This window comes from Lytechinus pictus, chromosome 14, assembly GCF_037042905.1.
Source record: "Lytechinus pictus isolate F3 Inbred chromosome 14, Lp3.0, whole genome shotgun sequence".
In the NCBI taxonomy this organism is placed as follows: domain Eukaryota; kingdom Metazoa; phylum Echinodermata; class Echinoidea; order Temnopleuroida; family Toxopneustidae; genus Lytechinus; species Lytechinus pictus.
The window spans coordinates 6,056,752-6,083,384 of NC_087258.1; the positions used below are offsets into that span (position 1 = coordinate 6,056,752).

Here is a 26,633-nt window from a genome sequence, read left to right on the forward strand (position 1 = left end):
AAGTTATTGCACTATTTTTTTCATTCAGTATTTTTTTTAAAGGAATTAACCGATGTTTTACGTTTGATGTTTTTTGGTGGAGTATTCCACATTTCAGATCCCTAAAATGCAATTGAATTGTTTCCCTGTTCTGTACGGACTTTCGGAAGTACTTTCCTATTATTATCCTTCTGAAAATGTTAGTCATCCGCAAATAATCGATAATCGAAATATCGTCGGCGTTCGCGATCATCCGAACCGTCGTAACAGTCAATTTTGGTCGAAAAATCGATTTTTGCAGAAAATGAATGTACCATTCCTATTCTATTCATTACTAAATTTCTAGGCAGCAATTTATTTTTTGAGATATGAGGGGATTTTCACGGTGATGCCATACAAAGTTTTAATAAAATGCGCAAATCCCATTGGAAACGTGTACTGTAGATCGATACGACGTTTTAACTGACCGCGATTTCAATGCGCACTGTCAACCAAACTGTCGTATCGGCCATCTGCACTGCATTGACTTTGTCTGTTATATGTTGTTGTATATGAAAACAACATTTATTGAATGACATGTTATGGTGTTGTTTTTTGTTAGTGTAGCCTCTTTTACTACAGTGCAAGTAGGCCTACTGGTACATATAATTAAAAATAATAATAGGCCTACATGTATATAAAAAATAATAATAATACATGTAATTCACTGCAACAACTTAGAAAACATGAGAAACTGGGAATGGGTTGAAATAATTATCAGGGAATTTTTAAACTTCTTCAGAGAAAAATCAAGGATTTTTGGTTTCTTGAAAAGCTGGGAACCCTGATTGGGTTAAGCCAGTCGTTAACTATCTACAGTAGATCATATACATAGAGGTTGATAAATTAAAATCAATTTTTTCCACCTTTATGATCGTATAATACAGTCATTTTACAGAAAATTAGCAAAATTTATTGCTTTTCCCCAAAACCTTCAAAAATCCCCAAAGTTAATTTGTTTAATCCCCAAAGATTTTTTTTTTCATCTCATATTTTTCAAAATTTGGCAGGGGGGGCATTTTAAAGTCTCCGTATAAGGGGTAATTATCTGGGATAATTATCTAGAGGGTAAATTTCCGGGGGTGACAGTCCCCGGTGGTGAAAATATGGGGATAATATTTTCCTTGAAGTAGTTGTTAGAGGACGATTGAATTCGGGTTGTTATAGAACCCCATGGTCTCGTATCATTTCACCTCTCGATGACATTTGATCTCACTATGTAGGACATGTATTAAACACCCACACGTGCACCCACACTCACTCAATTCACCTGACGGTGACCATTTATACCTTTTCCCCCTTTTATTTTTCTCAACATTTCAAACAATTATTATGTGACATCACTTTTTATAGACCTGTGGATTTTTCTCTATAATGGTTTTCATGTACATTGTAGCTCCCATCCCCTGGCTGATATTCTCTCAAGCATTTTGCTTGCGATAGCTGGCCACTGCATTTTGATTATTTGTTATTACTTACATGTGTATATATGTAAATAATTATATTATTATGTAATTGTCACAATTTGTAATTATATAATTTTTTTAACTTTTTATATGCATTATGATTATTGTGATTCGTGTATTGAAATTATCAATAAATGCAGAAACACCTGCTTAAAAAAACAAGAATGTTTTATAATATTAGTATTATGTTATTATGTTGTAATCTTCAGTAAGTGTGAGCAAAATTGTTACCTTTAATAAATAATTGCAATATTTATAAAATCCTGGTCATAACTTTACACACATCGTGGACTATCGGACCCCCGGATTAACGGATTATGGAAATTTTATTTAAAAGATTTTATGGAAAATCTATGTTAATGGCTTCAATTCGACTAGGTTGTATTAATGATTTATTTTGTGTATTTGGAAAATATCTTATGTTGTGAATATTTGACACTAGAAAAAAAATTGAGAACGTTGAGTTTATTAAGTTTTATTGTAACATTAAAGGAAAAATAGACAAATGTAAAGTGTTAATTATATGAGTTTTCAAGGTATTCATATATCAATTTGTAAAGATATATTTTATTTGATGAATGTACTTTATTTTGTTTATGAATTGAAGTTGTTGACAAATAAAAACTTCTTAATACAAAAAAAGGACCCACGGACTATTAAGTTGTAACCATTTTAACACCTCAGATGTGGTCCTCTATTAACACCAACTGGTGTCAGTTTTAACACCACAGCCTTAAGCTACAACATATCCACAATTGGGCGAAAATTGACCCAATATTCACGTAGTTGGATTCAAATTTGCATAATTATGATGACGTCACAACACACACGCAAAATTGAACTTTTGAGTTCCGACGCCATTTTTATGACGTCATGATATAAGTGAGGGTCAAATGAGGCATGAAATCATATCTATACTCTATCGAAATATGAAAAAACAAGGCAAAGGCGATTTTGTGTCTCGCCCACTTATGAAAATAACCAGAAATATCGGATTTGCGAGGGCACGCAATAGAATAGTATTGAAACTTCATTGTGAAATGACTGGGATGGATTAAAACTTGTCATAAGAGCCTTGCACGTAAACTGTAATGTTGACCTCAGAATGACCTTTGACCTTACCATGTGACCTCCGACTGCAGCATAACATGCAGGTCCCCCAAATCCATCTACCATCCAAGTTTGGTTGAAAAGTGACTTACTGTTGCGGAGTTAGGTGTCATAAGAGTCTTGCATGTAAACTTTAACGTTGACCTGAAAATGACCTTTGACCTTACCATGTGACCTCCGACTGCAGCATAACATGCAGGTCCCCCAAGTCCATCTACCATCCAAGTTTGGTTGAAAAGCGACTTACGGTTGTGGAGTTATGTGTCATTCCCGACTTTCGTTGGAGAACGCGAACGCTTATTTACGACGTTAGTTGATTTTGGAAGAGACTTTTGGGCCCGTCGTCATGGTCGTAAAACTCTGTCCTGCAATGCAAATTGTGTGACATGAGATCTTTTTTCGTTTCGCATCTGCAACGGAAACATTCAACATGCGTTTCGTGTGCAAAATTCTGTTTGCTACTATGGTAACAGCGATATATCCGATGTAGGACGACTTTCCAAAGCCACATTTGGTTCCTCCCAGAGCTCGAGAGGCCGCCAGAGGGGGCCCACTTCCATTGAAGAGTGGATACCAGGCGCGACCACGCGTAAAAAGGGAAAGAGTGGGCAAGTACGTTACGTATAGGCCTATGTAACATTATAAGGGTGTCAAAAACGATGTTTAAAATACCGAAAAGGAGGATATGTTTTCAATACTTGTAGGGTTTCACAAGCTAAATACTTGTTAAGAGATGCATTTTCATAATCTGGAAAAGCCTTGCTTCCCTTGTTTAGGGTGCTTTTCGAAACCGCATTGTCGTGCCTGGTATCGACTCATCAATGGAAGTGGTCCCCCCCCCCCCCCCCGGAATTCGAATCTAATCCCCCATTTCTGGGGAAAGTAAAACATAATAATGCCCATTACATTGTGTGCTAGAGGCATATCGTTTGTGTAGGAGTAAAAAGAAAAAACCCGTGTTCAGACGTATACATGCTGTGTACATAATCAACGCATGCGACATGGTTTCGGCTGAGAGGTGATTTGACCCATGGAATCAATTGCCAGAGATCCACCAATTATCCACATGAAATGCAATATCGATTCGATGGACTGTAATGATCTATATCTAAGCCTTAATTCAGTAACTTTTTGCTCACTCAATATGTACTCGATTTGTTTGAAAAACAGTCAGACCGCAGGTCCCTATGCTAATGAGCAAAAAGGCCAGATCCATCCAAATCATCTCGTGGCTGAATCCTCCTCCTTGCAAAATCTCGTGATTATCATTCGTGAGATTTTCTTTCTCTAAGAATTTACCTGTTTTAACCTCAAGTTATATGAAATATTATTGCACCATCAGATAGAGTAAATGTTACTCTTTCATATTGGTCATTTATTTTGTATACAATATTTTGTTAAATAAGTAAATTTCTGGCCTGAAAATGTGCCTCAAAACTGAACTTTCTTCCTCTGTTTTCTTTTGCAAATTGTGCAAAACTTTTTATTTTGAGCCTCAATGATATCTATATCACCATAAAGCTGAACTTCTGTACTTTCTCACAATGCCACTCTTGATATGCGGCACCTTTTAATCAGGTCAAGATCACACTTTTCCCACCAAGGTACAAGACGAGATTTCTGAAATGTTGTACTTGCATGGAATCCAGAGTTCTGATTGGCTGGATAAGGTTCACAGAACAACAGGCGCGGGGTATTTGAGGAGATTACCACATGGGAAGTGTGACCTTCCCATGAACCCAGGCACTGTAACCGTTGGAATTTGCCAGTGTGTGGTCTCTTTGACCAATCAGAGTGCAGTATTCTTGTTTTCAAGCTGCTTTATGTACTTGGCAAATGAAAAGTGTGATCTTGACCCGATTAAACCAATTCTTATTTTGAGACCTATATCATTTTAAAGCATTCATATTCAGCTTTATCATGATCTAAAAATCATTTGGGCTCAAACAAAAATAAAGTGTGAAAATAGCAGCTTTTGTCAGGTGAAAATAATTATTTTGTAGCATATTTTAGATCAAAATTTTAACCTATATTACAAAATCTTTGAATAAATTCAAACACATGACCTGAAAGAATGATCTTCTTCTTTATTCGATGCACAATTAGAGCAGCAATAACCGAATGAAAAACGGGTGTTTTGGTCCGCATCAAGCTCATTAAATATGCAAAACATCTCAAGCCATGAATATCACTTGGATGAAAGTAGCCACTTTCTTGGAACCTGCCGTCTGACTGAAAACCACTTTCTTATCCATGTCATAATCTATTGTAGGTCCTGCATTTCGAATATCTCCAGCCATATCATCAGTCGTAATGTACATGCATGCATGTATGGTGCGGGTGTCGCGGGAAAGAATTTTGCACACGAAAAGCAGATCTGTATGGCCTGTAACCCCCCTGTAACACAAAGCTTAGCATTGATTGTAGAGCAGTTTTCTACGTTTGATTCTATTGACTATAATGTACAATCAATCTTAAAAATCAAGTGTATGATTAAGCGTTAACTTTTGTGTTAGGGGACCCTAATATTAGCGTCCGTGATTATTGCGAAACTGGCTTTTAGGTTTGTGACGGACGGACGGACGACGGACAAATTTGGATCCCTAAGTCTCGCCTTCACATGCGGTGGGCGAGACAAAAATCGGGGGTCCCCGTTCGTTCTGAAGAGCCACAGTGAAATTTCAATAGGCATGTTTTTGCCCATATTGATGGACAGAGCTCGCGCGCACGCGTGCTGCAAAATTTAATGGGTGCTCATTCCCTCATTAATGATCGTAGAGAGCTGATCGAGGTATCAATTTGATCAGAATTATATCACCAATGCATACACATAAAACAAACAGCGATTTTATGTTGTGTAATGCACGAAAACGCGCGCGCAAAATGTTGAAATACCTAAAATTACCTGAAACGTACCCAAAATTAATTATAGGCGATTTTGAGCACATTTTTATTTTGACGCGACAGACGACCGAATTCGTCAGCATGACGAATTCATATCTAGTTTGTTTGTTTTTTTTTATTTTATGATTTGCTAATTTGTAATAACTGGGCCTGGAGGAAAGGCCAAGGTATTTTTCCATGTTATTCAACATTGGCATTAATACGATTGTGCATGGGGTCTTTGTTTGAAGTGGTTGCACATATAAATGCATTACCACAGGGTTTTAGTTCAGAACAGATTCGTCAAAAATCCCTTCAAATTTATTACATTTGTGGGTTGGGTGATCAAAAATTATTACATTTGTTTGAAAAGTGTTATTACATTTGTGGGGGCTTATTACATGTGTGTGTGTAACACCCCCCCCCCCCCTTGGACTGGTTAGGGTCAAGGATGGACAATTGGTGGGATTCCATCTGGTGTTTTGTGTTTCGAATGAAAATGACCTCCAGTGAAATATAAAGGTACCCTCCTTTAAATATAGGTAAGAAACCCGATACCGAAATTGTTATTTAGAAAAATCAGATTTTGGTCATGCTCATCTTTCTTCGTTAATCAGTTTTAGAGATATACATGTATAATAGTTTGTGTCCACACTTTCTTCGAAACATGATTGCTTATGCAAAATTGTCCTTTAACTACCTCCACACCCCCCCCCCCCCACATACCTTTAATATACTCCCCCCCCCCCCCCAACACACACACACTTTTTTCTCTCTTCACCGCTCCCTCAGCCCCCCCCCCCCCCCCCATTCTGTCTGTCTGTCTGTCCCTCTCTCTCTCCCTATCTATTTCTCTACCTTGACAAGTGGCGCTAGCGAAACTGTTCGACAAAAATTGCCAGGGGCGGGATCATTAGACAGTTAGATGGCAATATCACATGAAAAATCAGCGACTTCTCCGCTCGTATTGTCTAATTTCCGTTTGGTCTCATCCCACATGGGCTAATCAAAGTTGAAAGTTCGTCTACAACTTGTTCGTCTCATTTAGTCTAATTGCCATTTAGCCCATTAATTTGTCTAATTTCCAGCTAGGCTATACCGATTTCGTCTGTTATCCACTTGGTCTGACATAGCCTATAATCTAGGCGGAGGCTGCAGATATTGTCTTTGCTGTTATCCTGAATGCAAGAGATACGTCTGATCTGGCGAAGACTATACGCATCTGTTATCCTGAATGCAAGAGATACGTCTGATCTGGCGAAGACTATGCATCTGTTATCCTGAACGCAAGAGATACGTCTGATCTGGCGAAGACTATGCATCTGTTATCCTGAACGCAAGAGATACGTCTGATCTGGCGAAGACTACGCATTTGTGGATGCGTAGTCTTCGCCAGATCAGACGTAAATGCGTATTCTTCGCCTGCCCTTACCCATTGCATGCACTTGCACTTCTTTTTTACCATAATTAATTTCATATTTCTCCCCACCAATTTCCTAATTTTCAATATTTTATATTTCGTGACATCATTTTGTCAAAATTTAATCATTTCATGGTTTCCATGATCGGAAGCCCTCTCTCCTGGCTCCTATTGGTTCATGTAGTTTTGTGCTTATAATAGCTGGGCCCTGTATTTTACCCAACTTACTGCTTAACATGCATTAAGTATAATTTAATTATCAGTCTTTGTCAGTATTATTTAACCCTTTGATTGTCACATCTAAAATGTCTTCATTTACACCTTTATCTCTATGTGAACATGTTAATTTTATGATTGATTTATAAATAAATGCAGAAACTTCTGAAAAAAATGTTCATATTAATGAATATATGGAAAAATAAGGAATATTTCAAAGAAACAGAACTTTCTAATACTGCATTTCCTTTCATCTGGGTATCATATCAAAGAGCAGCCATGTAGAAATTTTGAAACATATGATCTTATTTCTTTTCATATTAAGATGCCGTTTTCTTAATGACTATTTGATATCATGTATACACATTGCTTTTAATCACCCACGCATAATATAGCCCCACGCGCTACAAATTGTGACAGATGAAAGATGGGAATCTATGATTTACACTATGTCATTTGTCAATCATATTTGTAATTAAGACTAATTTATGATAAAAATATCAATAATTCTGTTTTGTTTCATTTTTCTTGGATGCACTGTACATTGTTTTCCAGGAAAGTCAACAAACGCATCATTATGAGATAAAACTATCTATATTTTATAAAAACATATTAAGATGATTGTACAGAAAAATACAAGCAGTGAGGTATGACTGCACCGACTACACACATCTACTCATACCCTTGCCTTTAGACAAGGTCCCCGAGTCTGATTATGATGTGTATTTCAGAAAGTGAGCAACTAGTAAGGAAAGACTAATCGCTCAAACCGGGTGAATGAGTCATCCACTGGACTGAAGTCGCTGAATGTCGCATTCACCCTGGTTTCGCCAGCTCTCTTCTTCGGCTGCTAGTCTTGTTTCAGCCACGAAGATTATAGACATGTCACAAGGCCTTGTCAGAAGGCTACTCACACCCTCCCTAATATACCCCTCACACACCCAATAATTATGCATAAAGACAATATTTTGAGTAATAATAATAGTTATAACTATCAGCATGAAATTAAGATGTGAATTGTGAAGTAATTTCTCATTTTTGTTTCTATTTCATGAGTTTCAGTCTTGTAATATATTTAGGACATCTCTCTACATAATAATATACATAATACATTTATAATAAAGGTTAGTAGCTTTTAGCAGTTCTCACAATGCATTATGGGTAAAAACATAAATCAAATATATAATTATATCTAAAATACACGTATATATTTCTATAATTATTTCATTATCTGTTATAAGACACTGAATTGATTTTTTTTCTTTTTCATTTATACTTTTTTTCTTTTTTTTTATTCAGTTTTCAATTTGTCTGTTTTTTCCCCCATTTTATTGTTGTTTCTGTTCCTTGATTTTATTATTTTGTTCCATTGTTCTATTTGTCAATAAAACATATGTTGAATAGCTCTCTTATTTGTAAAAGTTTCACTCAAACTCCAATCTCTCATTCTCCCACTCTAAAATTTGACACACTCTTGGAAAATTTAAAGGAGAGTGAAACCTTTGGAACAAAATAGCTTGTGTAAAAACAGAAAAATCAAAGAAACAGATCAACGAAAGTTTGAGAAAAATCGGACAAATAATGATAAAGTTATGAGCATTTTAATATTGCGATCACTAATGCTATGGAGATCCTCAAATTGGCAATGCGATAAAGATGTGTGATGTCACTTGTGAACAACTCTCCCCATTACTTTAGTATATATTTCACTTAAACTGCCTCTTTTATCACATTTATCAGTGGATCATGTGTTCTTTCTATAGGAGGGCATGTAATACAGATTTAAAAAGAATACATCATAGATAAAAAGTTTGTATCACCTTAAGAAAAAGCAAAAAGAGACATTGTGGGGGTATTATATAGTCCATCAAAGGGAAAGTTGTTCACATGTGACATCACACATCCTTGTCGCATTGCCAATTGGAGGATCTCCATAGCATTACTGATTGCAATATTCAAATGCTCATAACTTTCTCATTATTTGTCCGATTTTTCTCAGACTTTCTTTGTTCTTATTCTTTGATTTTTCTGTTTCGACACAAGCCTATTTGTTCCAAAGGTTTCATTCCCCTTTAATATTGATCATTTTGATCCACCACATGCACCAAACATTGGCATAATGATGTGTTGTGGGGTGGCAGCTTCACTCCCAAAAATTAATCAACATTTGTAAATTTCATCCAATTTATTTTTACTATCTTGCCGATTTCACTTTTCAGACACCAAATCAATTACAATTCAATTTTTTGGTCTCTCACATATTTCCCATTTAGTGCCCTGTACCCAAATTTCAGCCCACTCAAAAAGAGTGTTCCATTATGCCACTGATGGGAAGTGTTCATACATGTATGGTGCATTGTACTGGATTAAAGTTGTCAGCTATCAATAAGCAGGCTGACCTATTGGCCTGTTGTAGCTGGCAGCAGTATTAAATGCATATCTACTGAATCCGACTGTAACCCATACGGATCAATGTGTCTCCAATATTGGTGCAGTTTTGGTTGATCCAAAATGCCAAAAATGACACATTACATTGTGAGAGAAGAGAAAAGGAAGACATGTTAATATGGAAAACGTTTGTTCCATTTCCAATGCAGGTAATTGTTCTTTTCTCTATATAAAAAAAAAAATAATGACATTAAATGGTGGCATGTAATCATCATATACTTATGCATACTAGGAGGTTTCCAGTAAATATTGTTATCATGATTTATTTTAATTAGTCTTGAATATTTTTTTAATCAATTTACACAAAAAAAGCTATATAACTTTACCTTCCCCACCCTTCTTTGAGAAAAAAAGTGAAAAGGAATTTTTTGTGAGAAGCAAACAGCAAAATATTATTAAGAAAATTTAGAAATCTTATGTAAACAGGAATTCGTTTTTTTTTTTTGGGGGGGGGGCACATCAAGAAGGGCATAAATTTTGTTTTGCTTTTTTAAAAAGAATAGGACATAATGTAATATGATACAGATAAGTTTGCATGGAAAAATAAAATATTTGTCATTTACAGGAAATTATCTTTATAATATAGACACTTAAAAAACCCTCTGCTGTAATAACGTATCAAAATATGTACATAATTCTACACTAAGTGAGTTATAAATATCTATATCTATTATATTTTTATATAGAAGAATTGTCATGATAATTAAAAAAAGTTACTGTTTTCAGCACATTGCACATTTTATTTGACTTCTTTCCAGGGGGGTAGCAAAGCATTATGAATAGCATAAAATTATGCTTAAAATGCCAAGAAATTTCAGAAATATGATACCTGAAAGAACACAATTGATCTAACCAACAGGGATATTTGTGCAGTTTTGTCTTTTAATCAAACACTTTGTGAAACACCTCCACCCTCTTGAATAAGCATGCTTTTTATTCAACATCTGATGCCAGTTGGCTTGTTTGCTTGTTAATCTTGTGGGGGTGTCATGGTCTAGTGGTTTTGACTCTCATCTTTCAATCTGAGGGACGTGGGTTCAATTCCATGCCATGGCGTGCTTTCCTTCAGCAAGAAATTTATGGACATTGTGCTGCACTCAACTCAGGCGCGGTGAATGGATACCTGGCGCCAATTTATTCCTTGAAACCATGGACCTATGAAGAGATGGACATTCATCGCTTATATAATGAATTCACTAACATGTGACTGTAAATAATTTGTCATCTGAATAACATTCTCTTCATACTAGTCTTCTTTGGTCCTATGATCCTCACTGTGAGAAGGGACTGAAGCAGTTAGTGATTGGACATTTATATTTCACAAATTATATGCGCAGTTGACAACAAATCAATGAAATAATGGAAAATCAATGTGCAGTTTTTGTTTACCTTTGTTAATCTTAGTTCCATGTGTTTTATTTGGGGAAATGTCTGCATATTTTAATATAGAGGCAATATTGTGATTGTTTACCATTTAAAATTCAATTTTCCCAAGTTTCTCCATAATATTCCAGATATACGTGGCACATAACATGTATAGATCGTGTATCCCTGTGTTATTGAGGTCCTTATGTGTGAGCGGTAGATAGCGGATCGAATAATATCATATTTTATATCATAAAAATTGTCTGCTCCTCAAGTTTGCTGCTCCAGTATGAAGCATGTTGACTGACAGGAACATGCTCAAACAGGGTATCAGCCAACAAAAATCAAGACCGGGTAAATGTTCCGTCTTTGAGTGATCAGATACCCTTGGTAGTCATGGTAATTGCTATTGTTACAACACCTGTATGTTCTCATTAAGATGCGCATAACCAGGTGATGGTGACTATCATTGGATCAAAGAAATGCTCGCGTTAATCGTCCATCTCTTCATAGGTCCATGTTGAAACAAAGAGCGCATTACAACAGCTACTCTGCTAAAGCCAGGGTAATTATGCTGCATTGCTGTAGAGCGCTTAAAGAGTTCTGATAAAGTAAGTCTTATGTGCTATATACGCAAGCATAATTATCATTATTGTTATTATTAAACTTTCAAAGAATAGTAGTTACACCCCCTGAAAGTGGGGGAAGGGGTGTATTCTCAATTAATCATACCCCATCGGCATCCCCACGATTAGGCATGCCGACTCAATCGATATGTTTACCTGGTTTGATTCCCAATGTGTCGGTATGCTAATGTCCTTCGATAAGACATTTACCCTCATTACTAGATCTCTAGCTTGTAGGCCTTAGATTACGGTATATTTTGGGCAATTTCATCCCTGATATGATATAGGCACAGCAAAGTTTTCAGCAGGTTCAAATCCCCGAGTCACACATGCTGCTTGCATGTAGGTGATTGCAACAAGTAATTGGCCTGGACCAATGTTTTACTGCTATCAGGAGCATCAAGCCATCAAAAATTTTAGTAATGAGATGCATCAGGTGAATATGGGCCGGCCAAAATAATCTTTAAAGCTCAAATCTTAAGTAAGATAAAAGAGGGGTATCAAGTATAACCCAGGACCAAGAATACACGCTTAATTAGCAACTGATCGCACTGTTGATTCTTAGGATTAATCACACATGAAAATCAATGTATTCAATCGTAGAAATCAGCCCCGTTTTATCAATCGCTAAGCTTCAAAGCACCGGGTCACCTACAAGTCTCCAACGAAGTGAAACAGTGCGCTCAAATAATTAATATTTCCTGCAAATGTGATATGCTCAAGTTCAGAGCTTAAAGTAATAAACTTACAAAATCATTTTAAAAAATAATCAAATCATGGACTAATAAAAAAGGAAAAGTAACCCAGAATTTCCAGATTTTTTTTATATTATTACTCTTGCAACTGTGTGTCATGTACTCTGATTACCTCTGACAGTCACCTCAGGACTTATAGACTTACATCCAAATCCAATGTCATGGATTAACTTGAATCTTTTGTCACTTCGCTCTCAGATGCTTGGCTTTCGGTTGCTTTCCTTTCTTCTTCAGCGACATGGTAGAGTTTTTCTCCTAATTCTTCCAGCTGAGATCTGTATTCAAGGTTCTGCAAAACATAAGGAAATAAAACTGTAACAAAACAACCAAGACACTGACAACCCTTACTTAACTGGGAGGTTGGTCAATTTGAACCCCCCTTCATGAATTTTGGCACTAAACCGCCGTGCGACAAATTTTTACCGTGCCACTTGCTGACTTTTTACTTTGAAGTCTTGCGCATCTTTTAAGACTAAATTTGCAATGCCCGAATACATGGTTCCGAAATCACGCAACATTTTAGAAGTGCATGTCAACAAAAATAAAGAAAAAATATATGATTATTTTTTACTTTTGCAGGTTTAAGTGGATTTTTTATATGCTATTTATGATTGCAAAATTGTCCCCAATACAGTTTATAAAAAAACAGAAAAAAAAAAAGGTTTGAAAAGATAATACAGTCTCGTAGTTTACATCCGGCTCTTCACAGATGCAAATTTTCACAGCGATCATGCAATCAGCAACCAAGATCTAAAGGCGGGTCATATACCCCCCTCCCCCCAGTATATCCTAGTCTAAAATAGCACAGTTGAATTTAAAGGTATTGTTTAACTTTGTGAGCAGCAGATTTAAAAAATTCTCAAACCAAGATGAAACATGTGTACAAGTGCATGTATTAGAACTAATAAACCCTGAAAACAACCATTATTGAGAATGAAAAGCCAAAACTACAAGCCAAACCCCGATTTTGTAAATAGGCGTCTTATAGACGCCTAAATAGTACACATAAGTGTATGGGATGAAATTAAGATGGTGTTTTCGGTCACTTTATATTTCAATTTTTGAAGCACTAAATAATTATTTTCGAATGCAATTTTTTCTGGGCTTCATTTTTGTAACATATCACAGACACAGGTGACAAGTGTGACCTTCTAGCTCAGATTTTTCTAAAGTCAAACCAATGTTAACCAATCACTTTAATAGCATCAACGCAGCTGAAATGTGTAATGTTGTGACACGGTCCTAGTTACCTAACAATTGAAGTCTTACAGTAGAAATCAAGACTGAGAGTATGCCATGTTGGAGGCATAGTGAGCAAAAAATGTGAGGGGCTTGACATGGCATATTGGGTAAAACTTCTAAAAAGTTACGAGTGTGTTATATATTGACATATTCAGCAAATAAAAAATGATATCACACATGTATTTCACTATTTTCCCCTTTTCTTTCTATTTTTCTTGGTCATGGATTGGTGGGGTCCATTCCCCTACCCTTCCCATTTATTTGACAGTGCACTATTAGGTTAGTAATGAAATAGAATGCTTGGCTCATACCATTTTTCTTTCCTTTTATTTCTTCCTTTTTTCCCCCTTTTTTTTGAGGGGGGGGTCATAGAAATTTTGGGGTCTATACACCACCTCCATTTATTTGCCAGGGCGTCATTTGGTTTATTTATGAAATGGAATTCTTGGCTTGTGAAAATAATCCCCTTGAAGTATATTCTCCTTGAAACTCTGAAAAATCCTTAAAAGGTATTACAGAAAGGCATATTATCACCAATAACATTCCAGTGAAAAAGTTAGAAGATGAGTCAAGATATTCATGTATAAGTTTAGGAGATTTATAAATAATTTGAATCAAGCTAAAAAAAAAAAAGAGCTTGATTTGAACAGGTGTACAGTCATGTACATTCGTATCCACTGTGTGTGAGTGTGTCATGTCTACATAATAACGATCATTGTCACACCTTGAAGTTGCATTTTGGCACTTGATCCATGCCACAGATGGCGCCCCACCAGCAGCCTGCCATCACACCGGTTGAGTCGTTATCACCCCCATGTAGCATACCTGCCAGGCATAGCTTCTCCCAAGACCACTCACAGCCAAGTAAGGCATCGTACCTATTATAAGGAGAGCAATCATAACGACAGTCAGTCATCAAGATTTTAAATCTGGTATTCGGCAATCGCATTATGTAACTGGGATAACCCCTTTCAAGCTCCTTGCAGCTTTTTGGTTTTTCCAATATTTCTCATACCTATTAACTATATTATTGATTCAATTATTATGTCTTTATTGTTTGAATGTACACATTTTGTATTGTTTTTATCATGAGAAATATTTCCAGACTACGGGGATGGCAGGATTCACCTCACACTCACAGAGACCACCCTCATCCCTCTCTACACTGAACTCTACTCGGTGTATTCTCCTCCATCAATCCAACCCTCACTCCCCTCCACCACCTAATTCTTCCACCACCTAATTCTTCCATGACTTGTTCACCCCCCACCCTTCTCCCCATCTTTCTCAAACATGATCCCTATCCCTCCTCAACACATGTCCAATGATAATCATAGAGAAATATTATGTGTTAAAAGAAAGATCTACAGTATACTGCTGTTGCAGTGGTCATACTAGAGTATAAAGATCACCTTGATAAATTTATCATGGAATCAAAATGGCAACAACCAGGAACAGCACCTTCATGCTGCAATGCCTGTCAGTAAGTAAAGCTTAACGACCCAGGAGCTCCAAGGGCATCCAGGAATTTTTCAGTTGGTCAAATACTACATGTAGAAATGTGAAGGTAAGTTTCTTTAAAGTTTACCAACATTTTACCCGAGACTTTATCCACATGACATTTTGTGTTGTAGGACCACCCTGGTGTATCAATGAAGGAACAATTATCATTCCCTTGGGAGTTCTTTAGGCAGCAATTCCAGAAAAATTGAGCAAACTGCGATGACTTTCTTCTAAACCTACACTACATGGTAGAAGCACAGTATCAATCCGATTCTTTCCAATAAACTTCAGGCATTCTCGGGAGCTTTTCATTCTGATACAAAATAGTGATTTTAACTATTGATATAAGCAAATCCTTGCATCTGATTGGCTCAGAACATTTAAGTCAGTGAAAGTGACTATTTTTTTCATGAAGCACTCCTTACATGTAGGTTACTACTTATCATGTGAATGAGACGGTCAACCAGAAAGGGCATAGCCACAGTGCCTATCATCAGTATTATACAAATAACGACTGCTCTGCTCTGAGTGCACTGGGTCATATTAGAGCATGCAATAACTTCAGTAATTGTCAGAAGCCACAATGAGCAGTAGAGTGGCTTTGGACAATTCTGAAGTTATCAAATGGGCTATCATTATTATAACATTTATACCACTATTTGAAACATTGATCCTTGAGACTTTATGCATGTTGGTTGGAATGTTCACATCAAATGCTATTACATTTTTTTCAAAAATCCAATCGCAGCAACAGATTGTGAACTGTGTGCTGGTTTCAATCATGGTTCCTCATAGTATACTTACGCAATCATGGGTGCATCATGTCCGCTTGATCCTCCCCATCCCCTGAAGCTGAGACTCTTGTAGAAGGCATCCCTCTCGACGACATCATATTTTTCTGGGAATCGTGCTTTGGTGGCATCGTCCCCATCAATGCCCCTCTCCTGGAGATAAGATGTCCACTTATCCGTGAAGTACGGCCATGCCTCTTTGTTCTCCTTGACATCACGGCCTACAGATCGGACATAGTCCAGGACTTTGGGGAGTTCCGCGACGAGTCTCCGCCCCCAGGAAATGACTTGGACACCCTGGATGGCGTAGGATGTGAAGAGAGCGGTGGCAAAGGATCCAAGGTAACCGGTGGGGCAGTTGTGGGTCATGCGTCCAGATTCCACACTTACCATGATAAGGTCCTGGAGCTGGTCAGGCCTGGGGTAACGAAGACCAATGCACATAGCTCTCATGGCAGCCCCGCAACCTCCTCCTCTAGGAAAAAAATACAATGGAAAAGAATAATTAAGACTACCGGGTAATAGCAAATCAAGACAAGGAAACTTTTTGTAACACGTAATTCAAATCTCAAGATCTCTGCATTTTAGAGTGGCAATTGGCATTTGAATTTACATTTTCTATGAATATTTTCTGGTTCCAAACGTAGATGACAATACAGGGTGTTTCTAAAAAAGGAACTGAAGTTCAAAGGCCAACTAGATCTATATCAAAATACATGTAATTCTTGTGATTTATTCACTAAAATATGAAGTAACTCATTAGATTTAATTTGACACCTTGCTTGCATCAACAATGTCATTGGTCACAGAGTTATGGTCTTTTTAAAGTGAAGAGTACAGGTACAAAACCTGCAATCGCATCCTGTTATAATAACCTACTTTGGGCAGCTTTGTTGAAAGAGCAAGACTACCCAAAAAACAAAAAAAAAGTTTATTTGAGAAAAAAGAAAAACATCGCACAAGCTTTAATAATATGGAAAATTTCATCAAAATCGGCTATAAAATAAGTTTACCAAGATGAGCACATGCAGAGACAGTGTATTATTATTTCTTGGAAACAGGCCCTACACCTAGCTCAAATGCCATGCTTAATTCATTCTGCAGCAGATAAAGATTCTCAAAGAGAATTGTATTCTTTTACTAATACATACCAACGGTTGGTCAGTTTATTGGATTCTCTTCAAATTCAATTGTAGATTGTTACCACAACTGGCTAGTTTAAAAAGGGATGGTGCTACGGGGGGGGGGGGTGCAACTGCTTCCCTGTGATTTTTCTAGTGACACAAATGCAGGGGAAAAATAGAGGTATGGCACATGTAACTCCTCCCAATTGAGTCATTCATGTGTTAAATCTGCTTTAGTTCAAACTACAGGGTAGCAGGATTTACCTCACACTCACAGAGATTCCCTCACCCCCCCCCCCCACACTCCCCTCCCTCCCATTTCTCTATCAGGTGCATCCTTCTCCCTCAACCCAACCATCCTATTCTCCTCCACCACTTGCTTCTTGTCTTTTTCAGTCACCCCCTTCCCCTCATCCCTATTGTTTACTTTACCCTCTAATACCACAATTCACTGGTCCTACCCCTCTTTAGGGGAATCCAGCCTTGGCCATAAAATGTTGTGTTGGGAAGGAGAAAAATAAATTAAACAGAATGGCGAAAGTTTGAAAGAAATCGGACAAGCAATAGGAAAGTTATAGCTGCTTTAAAATTGAGATCACTAATAGTATGTAGATTTCAAATTGGCAACTGGCTAAGTAAATTATGACAAGGGGCAAGGACAACTTTCCCATAGGCCATGTACTTTATTATCAGGGATTTGTGGTTTTCTCCTAAGTACCCATTCCCCTGGGGCAGTAATCTAAATATAATCCAGGTAGTATATTGTTTTATGTCCTCATGAAAGAAAAATATAATTTGAAATAAAGCTTTTGGGAAAAATGAAATTTTAGCCATAATATGTATTGGGGTACATGGAAGAGTAGTCCTTGCCTTACATCACTATGACATCCCATATGCGGCCAATATGAAGTCTCCATGGGTATAGTGATTACCAATATTTATAACTTTTAAAAATTCATAACTTTCTTGTTGTTTGTCCAATATTGTTCAAACTTTCACCTATCAACTTGTCTGATTTTTCTTTTTCTAATAAAAACAAGTTTTTATTTGGGTTGAATTCCCCTTTAACTCAACATTAGGCCTGAACAAACTGTATGTTGCCCTTATCCTACCGAAAGTAAAATGAGAAAAAAAACATGATTGCTATTAAATATCATACCCAATATAAATACAAATGCAATGTTTCATGACAAAGTGTTAGATTTGCGCAAAGAATTTGTTCAAATTTGAACTCATTGGTTTAATGCATTTCAACATGTTTGACTGCATAAAACATAAAATCTTATGTGTGATTTTCTTCGTGCAGTGCAGGAGCAAAGGTATTATAAAAAAAAAAGAGAAAACTGACCGACCCAATTTTACAATTTTGGGCTTATGAGGGCAACAGAACAGTATTTTAGGCCTTAGGATCATGTCTCACCTCTTGTTGAATGGACCGATGTAGCCATCTGGCTTGGCCAAGTTGAACCGACTGATGGCGTAGGTAGTTGTGTTCCCTTTAAATCAAAATTTGAAAATAGAAATGAACACAATTAAAGGTAATAGAATAGAACTGTGGTAATCGCGAATGAATCCTACTGAAGTTATACCAATTTCATAGCATGCATAAAAAGATATGTGCGTGACAGGGATAAAGGAGCCCTGGAAAAGCTCTCATTCATTGTAATGTTAAAAGCTTATCCAATGTTGAATATTAATGAAGTAAGTTGTGAAAGGTAAGCCCCCCGAAAAAAACAAAAAAATAATAATAATAATAATAAAATAAAGAATACAAATAAATAAAAAATAAATAAGTAAATAAAGAAGTAAGTAAGTAAATAAATTATTACATTATTTGCTTGTGATTGAACTCAAATGGAGAACAGTGACACCACCGTTAAGAGAGACAAGGTTATTTTTTTACTTTTATATTTCAGCCATTTCAGAGTTTAGTTTTCTCAAATTAATGGTAAATGTATTATAGTTTAGTAATCTAAGATCATATTGTGGGATCAAATTCTTTCAAGCAACATGTATTCTTTCTAGGGCATGAGTTTGGTCCTGAGAAGGACGTCAAAAAATTGAAGTTTCGACCAGAACATTCTTGCCTTCTTTGGGAAAAATTGGGTAAATTTTTAGTTGGGGATCCAAAAGAAAATAATAGCGAGTTATTGCATCACTACACAGAAAAATTAAAAACACAGGAAATGTATTGAAAAAGCCTCTCAAATGACAATGAACAGCTAGGTCTTTGTCGAAAACTGATGAACCGGAACAGCAGTTCGTCCTATGTTTTGGAACTGACAAAAAATTGCAATTTTGTTAGTCTATGATAAAACTGTTTTGATTCACTAATTATTGACAAAGAGCTCTTTGTTGCTCATCGTCATACAGTCAGGCAGCAAGCTCTGAAAAAGTAGCTTCTTTTATCCAAGTGATATTCATGACTAGAGGGTTTTTGCATAGTTAATGAGCTTGGTGCGAACCAAAACACCTCTTTTTATTCGGCCATTGCTGCTCTAAATATTGACCAAATTTCATGTTTTTGGTATCTTTGTAAAGAAGAAGAATAATTCTTTCAGGTCATGTGTTCTGATTTTTAAAAGGATGTTGTAATATAGGGAAAACTTTTGATCTAAAACATGAAACAAAATAATTTTTTCATGCAACAAAAGTTGTTGTTTTCACACTTAATTTCTGTTTGAGCACAAATGATTTTTAGATCATGATAAAGCTTAATATCTAAGCTTTAATATGATATAATTTTTATGAGAAGATGTATTTTAGATGGGTCAGCAGCCAGCTTTTCATAGGCCAGCAGCTCAAAAACAAGAATACTGCGCTCTGATTGGTCATAGAGACCACACACCCACGCAAATGCCAATGTTCCCCTCACTGGGCCTCTGCAAGGTCACACTCACCATGTGGTAATCTCTTCAAATTACCCGCGCCTGTTTGTTTTGAAAACAGTATTCAGCCAATCAGAACTCTGGATTTTATGTTACTCAGAAATTTCAGAAATCTCGTCTTGCATCTTGATGGAAAAAGCTGGCTGCTGACCCATCTAAAAGATGCCACATATCAAGAGTGACATTGTAAGAAAGTATAGAGTTTGAGCTTTCTGATGATATAAATAATGTTGGTGCCTAAAACACAAAATGTTTCACAATTTGCAAGTCAAAACAGAGGAAGAAAATTCTGTTTGATGCATCTTTTCAGGTAAAAAATTCACTTATTTATCAAAATATTTCATTCAAAAGAAATGACCAATATGAAAGAGTAACATTAACTCTTGCCCATGGTACAAAAAAAATCAATATTACTCAAGGAGAAAGTGGTTAAATTCTTTAAGAAAGTCTCACAATTCACGAGATTTTGCAGGGACATGAATTCAGCCATGAGAGGACTTGGATAAATCTTGCTCATTTGCTCATTAACACAGGGGCTTGCCGACTGACTGTCATAAAGGGTAATTCATTTTCTATGTAGTCGAAAGCAGTCTTTGGTGCAGTGTGCAAACTTCCTAATAAATCACCTGGAGCTCTGCCCTTCATATCACGCACACCTTTCCTGTACTCGGCTGCAAACTCCAGGTAAAGCTTGTCACCGATTGGCTTCCCACTCAGAAGAGCTGCAATGTAAATAATGATAATGTTTATATCAATAATATCAATAGTAACAATAATATTGATAATAATAATGATAATAATAATAATATGCAATAATTTAGCCAGAATCTACTTAGAAATAATCTATTCTGAGGTGCACTATACCACAGCTTTAGCTTGAACTGCCGTTTTCTAGCGCTGTAAAAGCAAGGAATTACTCCTACCCATTACCCTCACCTGGGTGGAGTGCTGCACAATGTAGGTAAATTTCTTGCTACAGGAAAACACACCATGGCTATGAATCGAACCCACATCCCTCAGATTGAAAGAGTCATAACCACAAGACCATGACACCCCCAATAATAATAATAATAATGATAGTAATATTGATAATGGGTAATTCAATAAAATATATACAGTATGCAACCCCCTATATGTGGGACCTTCATAAAATTTTCTGTCTCTGATTTCTTGTTCTTTTGACAGTCTGTAATGCTCTTAACACTAAATAGACTGGGCTATTTCGATGCCTAAGAAGACTGGGGGGGCTAATTCAGCCCCCCCCCCCTTATGATCTCGGCTGTCGATCGCGCGATCGTGACGAAAATTGGCACGCGCGATACCCATGGCATTATCTACAAAACTATAATATCAAATTCTGCGAAAAAACTCATTGCTCATTAATTATGCTAATTTATGCATAAAATCTTAAGTTTGCTCTAATAAATAAAATGCCCCTTAAATGTGCTAATTTTTGTTTCACATACTCTAAATAGGCATCTGATCAAATTATTTTTCAAAAATTTCAACATCACATTTATTTTCTTATGTATTCTGTTGTTTTCTAAATTTCTTATGTATTTCTCTGTTTTTCGACTTTTTGTTTTTTATTGTTTTTTCAATGGAAATTGTCAGGGACTTTATTTTGACCATAAAAAAGATAAAATTAATTGATTTTAAGCAGTAAAAGGAAAAATAATGATACATTTATGAATTTGGCTAAAAACACTATTTGCATTGGATTTGTACACAAATTCAAGTTTTTGAGTAATTTTGGGTCTGAATGCACTTACGAAATGTTGCGTAATTTTGGAACCGCGTACACGGGGGTCACAATTTTGGTCTCAAAAGTTGCGCGAGACTTGAAAGTAAAAAGTCAGCGAGCGACGCGGTCAAAAAAATTCAAGCGGCGGATTTATCGCGAAAAATGTCGAGAGGGGGGCTGAATCAGCCCCCCCCCCCCCCCCCAGTCTTCTTCTTTGGGATGTACAAAGAGGTTGATTATTTTATGGAATTGCCCTGATAATAAATAATAATATGCAATAATTTAGCCGGAATCTACTTAGAAATAATCTATTCCGAGGTGAACTATATCCTTGCTTAGCTCAAGCTGCCACTTTTTAGCACTGTGCATGATGCAAGTAATAAATTATAACCATTCACCTCACCTGTTTCGAATGTAGCACCATGTTGATTTATTTCCTGCTGAATAAAAACATGCTATAGCTGAATTTGAACCCACAACCCTTTGATTAAAGGCGAGAGTCAGAACAAGACCATTTCACCCCAAATACCTTAAAGTCAGCGACATAGCAAAGAAGGAAGGTATTGTAAATAAGCTATGGTAAGAGTTGAGGCATATATAGATATCAAAAAAGGAGAAGAGGGAAACTGCCACTGGAACTATTAACTGAAAACAATCACACAGAAGATTGCCAGCACAGATAAAAACATGTGAGACAGTGTATTATTATTGCTTGGAAAAAGACTGGACATCATGCTTGAATTCCATGCTTGTTTTGCTTATTTCTCACCAATTACCCAATTATTCAAGAATCCTTTGGCACATTTTTGTTCATATTTGATAGGATTCTGCATGAACTCAGTTGGAAATCTCTATCACAACTGGCATTTCTTTTCAAGTAAAACTTTTAAAGATACCATAATTGTCTCACCTCTTGCTGTGGCTAAATGTAGCACTGTGTCATCACTTACAGGAAAAGCAGGTACTGAATAATGAAGAAATAATATGAAAAAACAATATCAAAAATGAAAATACACCTGTATCTTTGTGATTCAACTATTTGAATATGGAAAAGATACATACTCTTACACTTCCAATAAATTGAATCCTAATTCAGATTCACAATTTTCTTTTCATTCAGCTATACAGAAAAAACCTTTGGACTGGTTAAAGGATTTGAATAATTCCATTCAAATTAAAAAAACAAATGATGCCAATTTTATCATAATTACTAGGCCTACTGTTCCATTTTTTACAGTGACAAACGCATAACATGCTATGTAGGCAAATTTTATTCTGAATTTTTTTAAAAGCAAGAAAGAATTCAGGAAAAAAAGAAAGTGGTTCATATTTTCATCAGAATTTTCTGAAAAGCAAAAAAAAAGGGTTTCACCAATGCCAGGACTCATGCTATCTAAGCGAAGTACCTGAACAAAAGTCAGTGAGTTGTGTCTTTACCAGGGATATTGGAATAACGTAAGCGCTGTGTGTGTCTTTTATAGTGGTATTCCAACAGTCCCAAAGTTTATCTGATTTGGGGATTAGAAATTAAAAGACAATGGCTGGATTTCTGTCAAGACACCGCTTTAAGTAACCTTTGCCTTGTTAAGTGCTTTTTACCAACTGATTTGAGATTCTATATTTTCATTTACTGTTGAGTATTGTAAATATGATGGTTTCTTTCATATCAAAGTTCCATAAATGCAGGCTATGTTGCAGTGGAAAACACTCTGTCCCTCGAATAGGATGTTAAATGGAGGCCCCTTGTATAGAAGGGTGACCACCTTTGCATGATAAAAACCCAATGCACTATTCATAAAAGAGTAGGGGGAAACCCCATTTAAGTGGCCCACTCTACCTGCATTCCCCCCCCCCCATCAGTCATATCGGAGGGAGAGAACTGCAGGTCATACCGAGTGAATCAGTTGGCTTTTCACCTCCCAGACACAGCCAACGCCAAACAAAAAACGATAACAATACTAATAATAGAAGAACATTCTATTGACAACAGGGTCCTGGTCTGATAAAGTCCTTTTCTTAGGCTATCATTTGACTTCAATTTCAACTTACTGTATACATGTATGCAGACTAAAATTTACACTGCAAATTATTAACATCTACAAAGCATTAAAAATATGAATCTCCCATTATAGTCATACTTACATTTCACATAAAGCTTGGACACGCCTCCCAATTCCTTTACCTCCTTATGAATATCTGCGCCGACAAAGGTGAATTCCCAATCACCAGACTTGTATCCCATGGCATCGCCGACGCCACTCAAAACCATGGCAGCCTTGTATCGTGAAAGCATATCAACTGATACTTTGGGACCACTCGCCATTTCAATTGTTTTGAGGTAATCAGTTCCAAGACAAGAGTGTTCTTTGCTCTTTATTTCCTGCAAAGAATTCAACATTTTAGAAATGAATTTGAGAAAGATTTAGTAAAAATCAGGCATACATAAAACTGTAGTACGTTCTATTTTAATAATCATCATTGTCATAAACAATATGCATGATTAAACTTGAAAGAACTGTACACTCCAGAGCATGTCAATTTTTCTATGTATACTAACCCAGGAGCTCACCGTGCATTTACTCATACTCACGGGACTAGGGTAGATTGTGGTCACAATAACTTGCAAATAAAATTGTGAAAACAGAAATTATGCACTTACCACGATTATATGGATGAAGGTCTATCATGTGGCAGTATCCCGACATCGAGGCACAGACTGGAACCTCAAAAAAACGAAAAGTTCTCTCCTTCTACCCTAGTCTCGATCGGCCATTTTGTTATGAATTTTGAAAGAATTAGGAGAGGTATCGCAACAGAACTTTTCGGGTTTTTTTAGGTTCCAGTCTGTGCCTCGATGTCAGGATACTGCCACACGATAGACCTTCATCCATATAATTGTGGTAAGTGCAATTTCTGTTTTCACAATTTTCTTTCCAAGTTATTGTGACCACAATCTACCCTAGTCCCCTGAGTATGAGTAAATGCACGGTGAGCTCCTGGGCTCCCTGGCCTGGGTATTACAAGACATCTCACAATATATATATAGTCTCCACAATCACAATATAGTCTCCATAATCTCAATTCCTACCCCCTGCCACCCCTCTCATTCGATTTGTCTGAATGAACACCTGGAAGAAATGCTGCAGAGAACATTCAATCAAGATAAGAAGAAAAATGAAATGGCAACTTGAAATTTTTGAAATCTGCCTTGCATAGTAATAGACCAACTAACACTAGTAAGTAACTAACAGGTCATGCAGGTAGAAACTGAAATAGGGTGAAATAAAAATATAAATGGTTCAAGCAGCTTCGCTTTTCCTTACAACTACGGTTGGTCAAGAAACTCAATCAATTATGAGCTTCACTTAGCCTAGAAATAGGTCCAGCATATTTCTTACTTTAGAGGTTAGTGAGAAAAAATAAACCTAGCACTAGTAGCAGCCACATGCACAAACAATTCAGAATCAGACTCCTTCTTCTCAAAGACTCAATCTCATGGAGTCATGCATATACTCTCTTCGATCTTCCAAACTCCAAAGTTATGTCTTTTTTTTATTATGAGGAAATACTCACAAATTACACAGCATATGTTGCAATCGCAAGTCTATTCTTAGATCTTACGTAACGGATGGTGAGCAATGCATTGTTCGGTGACGATGAGGCGTTTTGGTCGGCCGAGAAGCGGTGCACGATGAGTCGGGTCTCGGGGCCGAGCCGCCACGGGAAGGGCGCACCACTCACACCAGTCCAGGCCAGTCCGCTCAGCTCACTCTCTCATTCAGTTTCTATCAGCTCCGTTTAATTTTTAGGCAAGAGTTTAACCCTCTGTTTCTGCAGATTTAATGGATTATTTCCCGTTTAGAAACTAGCTAACTCAAAATCAGAGGCATTGCCAACCTTTAATTACAATAGGTACTGATATTTGCAGCATAACGTTCCACCTCCAATCAAAAATCACAATCTCGAGCTGCAGCAGCAACAAGCTTAAGTCATGTGACGCGTTAATATAGAGTCGGGTGACGAGAAATTTTATTATTGTCAGGTGACTAATGAGAAGGGACGTACATGTATTGAAAAAATACATGAATAAGGAGAGAGAGAGACCAAGAAGAAAAGAACGGAAAAAAAGAAGAAGACGAAGAAAAAAAACGAAAATAACTAAAGAAAGAGAAAGGAGAAGAAATACATGAAGCTAGAAGAAGCAATACATGTATAAGGAAAGAAATAAGAAACATGGGAATTAAGCAGAATCAATAAGAAAATGGTGATGATTAGTGGCGTAATAATCAGTTTAAAAAAATAAAAAATAGAGGGGCCAGACATGGAGTTTAGGCAAAATTTCTATAAAAATGAAAGAAAAAATATTTTAAGTATTAAAAAAAAAAATTATTCATAAATGATGTCATTTCACCCTTCTTAATTATTTCATTTTCTTTCTTTTCCTCCTTTTTTTTCTTGGTTGCGAAAATTTTGGGGATCCATGACACCTTAACCCCCCCCCCAAAAAAAAAAAAAAAATATATATATATACATGTATGTACGCCAGGTATGGTGATGATGATGATGATGTGGGTGATGACGATGATGATGATAATAATGATGATGATGATGATGGGATACTAATGACGATGAATGATGATAATGATGATGATGATGAGGAAGAGGAGGAGGAGGAGGAGGAGGATGATGATGATGATGATGATGATGATGTTGATCATGATGATGATGATGGCGATGATGAGTGATGATGGTAATGATGATGATGGGATACTAATGACGATGAATGATGATAATGATGGTAATGGTGATGATGATATGATGAGGATGAGGATGATGATATGACAACAATGATGATGAAACAGAATATTCATCAGTGGCGGATCTGTAGGGGGTTAGGGAGTTTAAACCCCCACCACGCATATTATCATGATTATTTCAGGGAGCCTGCGGGCTCCCTGAAATAAACTCAAACACTCCTTCCTGTTTACGAGAGTCGCGCAAGTATATCATTCGCGGATCTACGGGGGGGGGGCA

The 26,633-nt window shown here is 36.7% G+C and overlaps 1 protein-coding gene across 4 annotated transcripts; it reads right to left on the reverse strand.

Annotated features, from left to right (window-relative positions):
* On the reverse strand, nucleotides 1-25,608 carry LOC129276724 (ADP-ribosylhydrolase ARH1-like). Of its 4 annotated transcripts, none has more exons than XM_064109691.1 (9): nucleotides 25,173-25,608; nucleotides 23,742-23,979; nucleotides 22,510-22,563; nucleotides 20,482-20,577; nucleotides 18,388-18,463; nucleotides 15,857-16,318; nucleotides 14,274-14,427; nucleotides 12,453-12,596; nucleotides 1-2,959 (listed from the first exon to the last, which is right to left on the reverse strand). In XM_064109691.1, the coding sequence occupies exons 2-8, from the start codon at nucleotides 23,920-23,922 to the stop codon at nucleotides 12,474-12,476; spliced, it is 1,146 nt and encodes a 381-aa protein (XP_063965761.1). In that variant the 5' UTR covers nucleotides 23,923-23,979; nucleotides 25,173-25,608; the 3' UTR covers nucleotides 1-2,959; nucleotides 12,453-12,473. The 4 variants fall into 4 exon arrangements, with proteins under 4 accessions (XP_063965761.1, XP_063965760.1, XP_063965762.1 ...); XM_064109690.1 differs by lacking the exon at nucleotides 1-2,959 and adding an exon at nucleotides 10,424-10,716; XM_064109692.1 differs by lacking the exons at nucleotides 1-2,959; nucleotides 25,173-25,608 and adding exons at nucleotides 10,424-10,716; nucleotides 24,998-25,158.
* Between the last annotated feature and the right edge of the window lie 1,025 nt (nucleotides 25,609-26,633).

Bases quoted from the DNA above. Each gene is read 5' to 3' on its own strand.
- LOC129276724 (XM_064109691.1), bottom strand. From the start codon at position 23,922: ATGGCGAGTGGTCCCAAAGTATCAGTTGATATGCTTTCACGATACAAG. The intron at 18,464-20,481 runs GTGATTTATTAG...TTTGATTTAAAG, and splicing joins TATGAAGGGCAGAGCTCCAG to GGAACACAACTACCTACGCC. The intron at 14,428-15,856 runs GTAAGTATACTA...TCCTTATAATAG, and splicing joins CATGATGCACCCATGATTGC to GTACGATGCCTTACTTGGCT.